The 12,140-nt window shown below is 35.3% G+C and overlaps 1 protein-coding gene across 5 annotated transcripts in view; it reads left to right on the plus strand.

The window, feature by feature from the left end:
- The window catches only part of LOC127560571 (solute carrier organic anion transporter family member 4C1-like), a 177,497-nt gene that overhangs the window by 108,625 nt on the left and 56,732 nt on the right, over positions 1 to 12,140 (plus strand). For all 5 annotated transcript variants that reach the window (XR_007953364.1, XM_051995280.1, XM_051995289.1 and 2 more), the window contains one exon: positions 2,136 to 2,289. Coding sequence is in view for 4 of the 5 variants with exons in the window: in XM_051995280.1 (XP_051851240.1) it covers positions 2,136 to 2,289 (154 nt within the window). In the remaining variant the exon portion in view is untranslated. The remainder of the gene's footprint in view (positions 1 to 2,135; positions 2,290 to 12,140) is intronic.

A 12,140-nucleotide genomic window follows, 5' to 3' on the forward strand; every position in this document is an offset into this window, starting at 1 on the left:
CTTCTCCTACTTATCTGATCACAATTCTTCATTCTTTTTTCCTAGATCGTGATATGTACATGTATTCCCTTACTATGGATCTATCCCAAGGCTCTACCATATCTCTCTTCTTTATCGATATTTTCTTACTTGACAGCCTCATAAGATCTTAACTGTCCTCTCTATGCTGATGATTCCCAGATCTATATATTCAAACTTATTCTTTCCCGTAAGCTCTAGTTATACATCCAGAAATGACTAGTGGAAATTTTGAACTGGCTGAACTCAAACTATATATCAAACTAAAAATGTTTAAAACAGAACTTATTCCCAAAATCCACATCTCATTTAAATTTGATTATTCTGTTAAGGATAATACCATTGTTTCATTCACTCAGATTAGCAACCTTGTAATTATCCTTTTCCACTCCTCACCTACAATCAACTCACAAATCCAATCAGTTACCAGGTCTTATTTCTTACCTCTACATGTTGTCATATACTTTTTCTCTCCAGTCACATAATCAAGTTTCATCTGGAGTATTGATGTAGTCTCTTTCCATATAATTGCCAAAGTGATTTTCTGAAAGCACAAAATGATCATTGTCACCCCCATACTCAATAAAATTTTATGGTTCCTTATTATCTTTAGAACAAAATATAAAATCTATTCTTTGCTATTTAAAACTCTTCCACAATATGACCCCTATCTACCTTTGAAGCCTTATTTTACTTCTCTCCCTCACTATCCCTTCCTTCTCCCTCCTTCCCCTCCTCCTTCTCTCTCTTTCCCCCCTCCCCCACTCTCTCTTCTCCCTTCCTCCCTTTTCTTCCCTCCCCCCTGCCTCTCTCTTTTTCCCTTCCCCTCTCTCTCTCTCTTTCTCTGTCTCTCTATCTGGATCTCTCTTTCTCTCTTCTCTTCTCTTCTCTTCTCTTCTCTTCTCTTCTCTTCTCTTCTCTTCTCTTCTCTTCTCTTCTCTCTTCTCTTCTCTTCTCTTCTCTTCTCTCTTCTCTTCTCTTCTCTTCTCTCTTCTCTTCTCTTCTCTTCTCTTCTTCTCTCTCTTCTCTTCTCCTCTCCTCTCCTCTCCTCTCCTCTCCTCTCCTCTCCTCTCCTCTACTCTCCTCTCCTCTCCTCTCCTCTCCTCTCCTCTCCTCTCCTCTCCTCTCCTCTCCTCTCCTCTCCTCTCCTCTCCTCTCCTCTCCTCTCCTCTCCTCTCCTCTCCTCTCCTCTCCTCTTCTCTTCTCTTCTCTTCTCTTCTCTTCTCTTCTCTTCTCTTCCTTTCCTCTTTCTCTTCTCTTCCTCTTCTCTTTTCTTCTCCACAGACATTCAAGAGAGTCCCTCCCACTCATGCTCAGTAGTTTAGACAAAGTGTTCTTTTGTTTGACCTCCCATTCCTGTATCTTTTTACACTATGCCTAGGATATCTTTCTCTGTTTTTCCAAGACTCAGTTCAAGCCAAATTTCAAAATAAAATGTTTCTTGGTTCCCTTCCTCTACACATGATAAACCATTTGTAATAACTGTCCCTCAAGGTTCCCTTTTATCTATTTTATATATTCCCAAACAACATAACATTATCACTCTATTAGAATATAAGTCCCTTCAATTCAAGGATTATTGCCCTTTTGTTTTTCTATCTCTATAACTTAGCATAGTGCCTGGCAGATAGTAGATGCTTTATTAATTCTTCTTCATTGATTGATTGATTATAAATTCAATCAGAGGATGATAGATCTAAAACTAGAAGTTACTTAAGAGGCCATCTAATCCAACCTCTTATTTTATAACTAAAAACTGAAGTATAGAGAAGTTAAATAGCTTTGCCAAAGTTATATAGGTAATAATCATAGAGATGAAATTTGAATTTGTCTTTTTAACTTCAGAGCCAGTGCCTTTTCTACTATACAATATGCTATAGCCTAATTATGCAACTCTTTTTATTAATAAAAATATTATATATATATATAGTAAGTAAAATGTAAACAAATCTTTTTTTTTCTTTAGAGTAATGTCAAGCTTATTAGTAGAACTTCTTACAGTAAACTATATGACCTGTAAGCATGACTGTTCTGTAGTGATCTCATTTTTAGATGGACACCTACATTTTAAAGTGACCATTAACTTATAAAACAGAGATTCAATTTGTTTCTTACAGAGCAGAAAGCATAGGAAACATCACAGCCCCTTGTAATTTGAGGTGTTATTGTTCTCGCTCATTTTATTATCCTGTCTGTGGAAGAGACAGTCTCCAGTATTTCTCTCCCTGCATTGCAGGTTGTACGTCTTCAAATACAATAGATCATCAAAAGGTAATTCATTTTTAAAATATTTCTTCAGCATCAATGAGGAACCTGTCTTTTCAGGATATTTCTAGTACTTAGAATCTACCAAATTTATGTGGACATCTATTTTGATTAGTTTTTTAAAATTTATCTTTCTTCTTTTTATAAGCATACCTTTGATATTATGTAGTATTACCAAAGCCATATTATAAAGCAACAAGTTGAGAATAATAATGCAGAAGAAGTAGGACTTTAAGATGTGATGATTTTCCTCTGATCAGGTTTTCAACATTTTGGCCCAGGAAAATTAATAGCAATCAGTCTACAAGCATTTTTTATGTACCAGGCAATGGGAATATAAAGAAAGCTAGAAGGCAGCCCCTCTTCTGAAGAATTTTATAGTCTAATGGGGGAGACTGCAGGCATACCAACTGCAAGACATATACAAGATAAATTGGAGATAATCAATAGAGGGATACTTGATACTAGCATGAAGTGGAATCAGGAAAAACTTCCTGTAAAAAGTAGAATTTTAGCTGAGAATTGAAGAAAACTTAAAAGTGGAGATTATTAGAGAGAGATTTAGAGGTATGGTAGAGAAGTTTATGTTTGATCCTGTGGATAGTAGGGAGTCACTTGATTTTAATGAAAGAGAGAGAGAGAGAGAGAGAGTGTGTCTGTGTCTGTGTCTGTGTCTGTGTCTGTGTGTGTCTGTCTGTGTGTCTATGTGTAGGAAAGATTGGATTAGGGACAAATCTGAGGCAGGGAGATCACCTAATTAAAAGATAATGATGGCTTGCAATGGGAGAGTAAGTTGAGATAAGGGAAAATGAGAGATATAAAGAAAGAGATAACAAAACTTGATTTGATTCCTTATGTCTCTAAGATCTAATACAATCTTCATAACTCCCCAGGTAAAATCTTTCTAGAACAACTGAAAAATTTTGAACAGGAAGTGTCATTATCAGTTCTCTCTCAGAGATTTTTTGACAGCTGATGGAGAATGATTTGGAGATAAGAGAGATTGAAGGAAGGACTTCATTGTTTGAATGTTGGTATTGGCTCTCTGACTAGAAAAAAAAAGGAATAGTTGTGAGGAATCTTGTGGAATTTCTGACAAATCTAGATAAATGACTTCTTGTAGGTAGTAAAGCAGAGCAAAATGTCAAGCATAATTCTAAGGTTGATAAAGTTGGGTGACTTTAGGAGTGCTCTAAATAGAAATAAAGACATTTGGAGGAGATGCTAGTTAAGAAGAATGTGTGGATGGGGCATGGAAATTAATTCCATTTGGGAAATGTTGAGTTTGAAATATCTACAGTGCATCCAAGTAGAATTATCCAAGCAGGTAAATGTTAATATGGGTCTTGAGCTAGGAGAAAAATAGAGTGAATATATAAGATTTGGAGTCATATGAACTGAAATGATCGAACTCATAAAAACTTATGAAATCATTTTGAGATTATAAGGAAGAGAAAATAAATGAAGAAGAAAGAAAATTAAGGGATAGGACAGGACAAAAGAGGGTCCGGGATAGAGACTGGGGGAAGAACCAGGTTATGGTGCACAAAATGGATAATTATTCATTGATACTTCCAATTCACTGATACTTCCAATTACCTCAACTCCTCAGTACATTCTTAGGTTATTACCCCTAGTCCAACTTTGTCCCTCTCTAATCCTGACCCTATAGTTAGTCAGTTCTGTACTACATTGTTCTGTGCTCTCAAATACCTCAATTCTGCATTTCTCCTATCATCTGCCTTCTCCAACTCATATGGTTTCATACAACTTTATTGTTGTATTATAAATTGATGTGATCTAACTTTAATTCAGCCCTTATTGTAAGAGAATCTTTTTATTCTTCTCTCTCTAAAAGTGTATCTACCAAGAAAGGGTGATTCATATGACTAGATATATATATATAGAGAGAGAGATATATATATACACACATACATACATACATATATACATATATATATCAGCTAAGGAGATGGCTGAGAAAGGCAGTTAAGAAATCTTTGGTTATCTCAGAAGGAACAATTTTAGTGTAGTACTGAACTTACAAGCTAGATTGCAGAGAGTTTTGGGTCATAGAATCTCAGCATCTCTTTTGTTTAACCCTTATATTAACAAGAATCCCCTCTAAACACACTTAACTAGTTATCTAGCCATTGCTTAAAGACCTCCATTACTACCAAGATAACCTCTTGTAGTTTTGAATAGCTTTAATTTCTTTCTGCAACTTCTATCTATTGCTCCTAGTTCTTTTCTCTAGCGTCAAATAAGTATTCTGTACATTAACATTTTGATGTTTATAACACAGTGCCTTCCCTAAAAAACAATAAAAAACATTACTTCATATGTTGTCTGACCTGATACAATGATTATCTCATCTGTCACTCTGACACTGTTACCCCTCTTAATGCAATTTTAAATTTTACTGCCTTTTATCTTTTTTTTAAATTCTCGGATCATTTATTCCCTATTCATCTCCTTTCTAGATAGCTTGTTGCCCAGACCAGAGACCATGCCCTGGAAGTCTTAACTTTCTTATTTCTAACTGCCACCCTGGGGCCTCACTATATTGATAATCATTATTATTAAATAGATCTGCTCTAACAAGGCCTTATTTTATTTCCTGGTTACCTCTTGAATATCCCCCATGCTAAACTTCCTCGCTGCTTTGATTACCTGTAATTATGGTAACTCTATACCATCTTGTACTGTTGCTCTTCATTCTATTAATAGTCACCTTTTGACAAACCTCAGAAGTGGATTACACCCACCATCTGCATTTGCTCCTTTCCATGTCCTACTAGTCACACCGTCTTTCTGAGTTGGTCCACTAAAGTTATGTGATCCATTCTCAACTGTATTATAGAAGTATTTCAAAGCAATCCCTTTCTTCCTCCCAAATGGATTTTCTATCCCATTTTCTACTTTAGCTGGTTCAATTTCTCAGACTCCTTATAAACATTCTTCCTCACCCATGAGAGGACTTTATACTTTATTGGGAAAATTGATACCATTTACTCTGAACTCCTCTTCTTCTCAATATCATTCTTTTTGATTTCATCATTATCTCTTCCTTTATTATTTTTTCCAATGAAGAGGTAGTTCCTGTCTTCATTAGAGGTAACCTTTCTACTTATACCTTTGAATCTGTTCCCCCCCATCATATTGCTACTACTTTCATCACATCTCTCTCTCTAATTTTAAGAATCTCCCTACCCATTGATGTCTTAATGTCTGTGCAAATACAGCCTTGTTTTCTAAATTTTTAAAAAACCCTCACAGGATCGTACATCCCATCTCATTAGGTATTATCCTATATGCATCCTCCCTTTCTCAGGCAAACTCATCATACTCAGTGTATTTATGTTCTTTACTCCTTGTTTCATCTAAAACTTCGGGTATCTGATTTCTGGCCTTATTCAATTGAAATTGTTTCTCTACTGTTAAGTATAATTTCTAATTTCTAATCTAGTGACTTTTTTTTCAGTCTTATTCTTCCTCAACTCTCTATATCATTTAATACTATTATTGATTTAATACTATTGATTCTAGATCAAAAGTTCTCTTTTTTTGTATCAGGAACCCTTGGGTAGAGTGATGAGTTAGATCTACTAAAGCCAATGGATCCATTCTGAGAATGTTTTTAAATACATTCTTATATGATATCTCATCATCTCCCATTGATTATATTATATCTCTATAGTTGATTCCTTTTATTTCTTTTGTTTTCTTTTTTGCTGAGGCAATTGGGGTTAATGACTTGCCCAGGATCATTAACTTAACTACCTGTTGCTCTATCCACTATACCACCTACCTTCTCCTTATTCCTTTTATTTCTAGCGATACTTAGTATTCCTTGCGGAATACTTGTGAGTTTTAGTGTTACCTCACTAACTGACTAGTGGACAATTGAAACATGTCTAAATTTGAAACTTGGTATCTTTCCTCCTAAATCTCCCATCTTCCAAACTTTCCTTTGTCAAGAATGCCACAATCTTTCCATTCACCCAGGTTCAAAATCTTAGTGCCATCCTTAATTTCACTCTCACTTATACCACATATTCAAGTAGTCAGTCAGTAGATATTTGTTAAGTGTCTGGTATATGCCAGATGTGTGTTGAACACTGAGGATATAAATATGAAAAAAAGAAAGATTTTCACCATCCTTAATGAGCTCACAATCTATTGAAAGAAGACAGTACATAAAAGGAAGATGAAAAGAACATGATGACGTCCAGAAGAATGCAGCTCTATAGGAAATGAAGAGATGACTGGCAGTCTCCTTACATAAGGTTTGAGTGCAGCTCATCCCTCCACTTCGAGGATACAGAAGAGGTGAGAGTACTACATCTGGTGCCATTTCTCAGGATGGTGAGGTTCATTATGATCAAGTTCCTAGAGACATGAAGGTGCAGTCTCAAGGAGGGAAGTGAAAAATTTACCAATTTCTTTCATTTTTATCTTTATGGCTCTTACTATATAACTCTTTTTTCTGCTAACGCAGTTATCACATCAGACTTCATTTCATTTCCCTCCACACTCTCTTTGTTCCATCCATACTGGATTCCTTGCAGTTCCTCATACAAGACATACAAGACATAAAAGCATCTGCTTTTCTTCATTCCTACAATGTTCTCCCTTCTTACCTCACCAGTTGGTAGCTCTGGTCTTCTTAAATATTTAGCTCAAGCATTTTCTTTTATTTGAGATATTTCTTTATCCCCCAACTATTAACACTTTTGTCCCTTAAAATTCCCACCTTGGTTTTCTTACTTCTGCTTTGTGTGCATGTTGTATATATCTATAAATATGTAGATAATTCCTTCCCCATTGTAATATAAGTTTTAGAGGACAGAGACTATTTTCATTTTATTTTTATCTGGCTAGCACCTAGCACATATGTAGTGCATAATAAATAATATATATTAAATAAATACTTATTGATGAGTTGATAATTATATCTCTTTGTTATCCTGCAGTTTATAAATATATTTCAAGAATCTCCTGAAGCCCTTAGGAATTAAGTGATTTGCATAGATACAGAATCAATATGTATCAGAGCTTGGAACTTGAACCCAGATCTCCCTGATTCTGATAACAGTTCTTTATCCATTTATATCAGAGTGCCTCTTATAAATAATGAAAATAGTTTATTTTGTCTTTTATGATCTCTGTCTTTGTTTCATTACTAGTTCTCTTCCACTATACCTGAAAAGGACCTTTCATTCACCTATTACTTTTTCTTTTAGGTAGCTTATCCATTTGGAGTTCATTATTTGGTATAGATGCTAGATTTAATACTATTTTCTATTAAGCTAATTCCAACTTTCCTCAGGACTTCTTATTGATAGGGAATCCTTCTCATAATGGTTTTGTATTCTTAGGTTTAATAAACTACTGTGTTTGATTTCTTTGGGGCTTTGGTTATCTAATCTGTTTTATTTATGTTTCTATTGATAAAACCAGTACCAAAAAGGATATTATTACTGTTTTGTAATATACTTTGAAATAGGCTATGTTCTTTTGTACATTTTTTTCATTATATCTAGGCCTTTTGTGCTTCCAAATGAATTGTTACTACTTTTTCTAATTATATAATTTTATTATGTGATTGCTATAAAATTAATTTAAATAATAACCATAAACAAACAATATATCTTGAATTATTTGTCATCCTTCATTTATATAAAAAGCATTTATGTTAATATATAAGTATAAGAATTAGGCTAAATTATCATACCCCATTTCAGCCTAGATAATTAGCTAGAGGAGAACATACCTCACTCAATCACTTATAGGCCTTGAACTAAATGCTAATGGATCTTTGAATTATAGTGATGAAATGTAAAAATCATATTCAGGCAAAGTAAGAAAATTAAGCTACATCTCTAAGGATTGTCTCTAAAATGATCAATCTTATTGAAAAAGAATTAATTCCAGAAATTGGAGTGTGAAATTCTAGCTGAACTTTATGAGAAGATATTCTCTAGAAGAAAAATCAGACTTTGACTTTGACTTTAGTCAGATCTCTTTCCCTTTCTCCTCTTCAGTTGGAGAGTATTGCCAGATTCAAAAGTATAGAGTATTTTGGACTTCTTGCCTTATCATCACTGTCTTAGTGATGTCTCAGGATCAGCTATAGGTAGTATTTGTATTTGTATCAAGTGCCAAAGTTGTATGGATAAACTTGAACATCTCATAAATGTCGTTAATTCTCTGCCACTCTTAGAAAGAACTTTTCTTGAGCACTTAGTAAAGGCAATGCTAAGTGCTTAAGATATAAATGCAAGCAAATAAAACAGTATTTGCCTTCAGGAGCTTTCACTTTAATGAGGAAGACTGTGTGTTACCTGGGGATGGTAAAAGAAAAATGAGAAGAAATGATTCCAGGAAGAAGATGGAATAGGTGAGTAAATTCCAAACTCTCCAGATTTTCCCCACAAACAGAACCATTTTGTGCCTCGGGGCAAATATAGAGCAATGAAAAATCTAGACTTGGGGCAGAACAGGGGTCTTCCTGGGACAACCCAAGAAGATCCAAAGAAAGACTCCAAACCAGGCATTAGCCAGTGGGAAGTGTAAATCTCTGGCCTAGCTCTGCAGAAACCAAAGTGGGGAACTGGGTGTGACTGAAGCCTCAGCAAGAACCACAGAAACTTTCACTTCCTGGACTGTGTATGAATTTTAGGGTCTGAGTCTGGGAAGACTAAGTGGGTCTTGGATGATTAGGAATAACAGGCCCATAAGTGCTGCAGAGATCTGGCCCTGGTGAGGAAGGAGCCAGCATACCTGTGAGTGCAAAAGCAGTGGAACAGGGAAGCTGTTGACTGTGGAGACATTTACAAGATGGGGGAAGCTCTTGGTTTGGAGTTACAGGTGAGAGGGGAGAGCTGAAGTGAAGTTAGAGGCATTATTCCCCTATTCCATGATTAGAGGAGCTTACAGTAATAGCCCTTATTAAAATAACAATAATAATATTAAATTGGCAAAGAAGACCCCAACCATAGTGAAACTTACTATGGGAACAAAGAAGACCGGGGTTCATTTTCAGAGAAGGAAACTGAAGTAAAAAAAAAAAAAGCTTCTTCTACCCCAAAGAGTAATGATTATGGGTTCCCTGCCCGAGAGAATTTATAGAAGAATTGAAAAAGAATTTAAAAATCAAATGATAGATATCAAGGAAAAACTAAAAATAAATAAATAGCATCCCATAAAACACCAAGAAGATTATGAAAAAAAAATTAACCAACTAGAAAAGGAGATATAGAATCTCAAAGATAAAAATAATTCTTTGAAAATTAGAACTGGGCAAGGGGAAGCCAATGAAGCTATGAGAGACGAAAAACTAAAAAAAATTATAAAGAATGAAAAAATAGAACAGAATGTGAAACATCTTATTTAAAAAAACAACATATTTGGAGAACAAATCAAGAAGAGAAAATATAAGAATAATTGGACTATCTGGCAATTGTGACCAAAAAAAGAACCTTGATACAATAATGCAAGAAATAATCCAAGAAAATTTTCCTGGACTGTTAGAGCATGAGGGGAAAATAGAAATAGGAAAAAACAACCAATCATCACCATAAGGAGATTCTTTGTGGAAAACACACAGGAATATTATTACCAAATTTCAAAAACCCCAGATCAAAGAGAAATTTTTGCAAGAAACAAGAAAAAAAATTTAATATGCTAGAGCTGCAATTAGAATTAATTGTACAGAATTTAGCAGCAGCCACAATAAAAGACCTCAGGTCCTGGAATCATTTCTACTGACAATCAAAAGAACTAAGCCTGTGGCCAGGGGCAGCTAGTTGGTGCATTGGATAAAGTATTAGTCCTGGGATCAGGAGGACCTGAGTCCAAATCTGGCCTCAGACACTTAACACGTCCTGGCTATGTGACCCTGGGCAAGTCACTTAACCTCAGTTGCCTCAGCAAAAAAAAAACCACACAAACAAAAACATATACGAACCAATGTCAAAGATTAATTTCAGAGAACATGGACAATTGGACAATTGCTTATTTTTTTTTACATGAGAAATGTATACTATATGTTTAGACATCAGCAATAGGGTAACTCAAAAGAAAGATTGGGGCAGAGTGAAGAGGCTTAGAGGGGGGAGGAGAGCTTAAAGTTCTGGAAAAAACCTGTTCACATCTGGGAATGGGTTAAGTAGACAACACTACACATATACCATAAAATATATAGCACCATCCAAAATCCATAAAGAAATAAGGGGGGAAAGATGGGCAGAAGGGGAAGTAAAGGGTATTCAAAGAAGACAAGTAAGGGATCCATGAGTAGGAGGAAGTAATAGCAAGGCAAGTTAGGAGCCGAATTAAAGGAAAGAGCAGAGATAGAAAAAATAGAGAGGGGAGTGGAGGAGGTTATGTGAATGGGTATGTGTATGTGTATGTGCATGTATATATCTATCTATATATATGTATATATAAATATATCCTTAATTAACTATAGCCTGTTGGTGGGAAGTGAGGAGGGGGATGAAAGGGAAAAAAAAAAAAGAAACTAAAAAATGGTGTGCAGCCAGAGAACAAAAGAACAATTAACAAGGAGATGGACATTCATGAATACAATTTCTTCTAATGTATATAATTTCTTAAACTGGTAATTCTTTTTAATATATTTTGAATCCTTCCTGATCTACTGGTCATGTGACAGTGTATTCTTGTTTTATTTTATTTTGTTTTGTTTTGTATTTCTTTTCTGTTTTTCTTCTGTTTCTGCTAAATAATTTAAAAAAAAAAAAAAAGGAGTGAGGGGACTAAAATGATATGGTGTTAGGATGCTTGCTGGGAAGTAGTGGGAGACCTGGTTCCAATAAGATAATCTGAGTTTATCTATCAGAAGCCTATGTCTCAAGAGTAGAGTCCTGAGTTCCAATATATGTCTGTGTGGAGGGAAGAAAAAAAGGGAAAGGAAGATGGGGATTATGACCAAAATGTAGATAGCATAGTGAAAATACAGAACAGTTCTGAAACTCAGTAGCTACATTCCTGGGTTTATTAAACTTGAGCTTCCTCATTACCAACATTCAGTTGATTCTATTCATTTGTCCAATGTCTGAGATGTTTTCTATATTATTTTCCAAATTTAGTCTTTTTCTCACGTTTCTGGAGAGAACAGTAATTCTGCAATTATGTCACAGTGTTGATCTTCAAGGTTGAGTACTTTGGCTTATGAGGAAGGAGAGAGATGGGGGGATGGGTAGAGAGAGAAAATAAAAAGAGAGACAGAAGGAGAGAGACAGAGAGAGAAAGGAAGAGATCACAATTCAAGGGTGAGTAGAAACATTTATAAAATAAGTTTTTATTGATATTTTTATTTCTTATATCATTGTTTTTATCCCAAGTGTCCCTTCCTCTCCCTGAGAGACATACTACATAACAAACTGTATTTTTTAAGTATTTAAAAAATCAATATCACTGATCTGTTATGGGCCAGAACTCTGAAACAAGGATTCTTACAAGGTGTTAGGTCAGTAGAATTGATGACACAGTGGTTATCTAGTTTAGCATGGTGATTAATAGTTCTCTAAGTTCAGTATGATTGATCTAATCTTACAACAAATAATGGTTTCTTGGTGATATAATGATTGGTTTATACTCAGTGTAGAGCATATAAGCTGGGACTCAGAGCCAGAGACAGACTCAGAAGGGCCAGACACAGACTCGGAAGGGATCCAGAGACACATTCATTCCATTGTCCACCTTTGTGGTGGCTGGAGGCTGAAGCATAAGGCCTCGGACTCAGAGAGATTCAATTCCATCTTCATCAGCCTCGTGGTGGCTGGCCTGGCCTCCTGTACTTTTCCACTGAAATCAAGACTCTGCAAGGC

The sequence above is a fragment of the Antechinus flavipes genome, chromosome 1 (assembly GCF_016432865.1).
Source record: "Antechinus flavipes isolate AdamAnt ecotype Samford, QLD, Australia chromosome 1, AdamAnt_v2, whole genome shotgun sequence".
In the NCBI taxonomy this organism is placed as follows: Eukaryota; Metazoa; Chordata; class Mammalia; order Dasyuromorphia; family Dasyuridae; genus Antechinus; species Antechinus flavipes.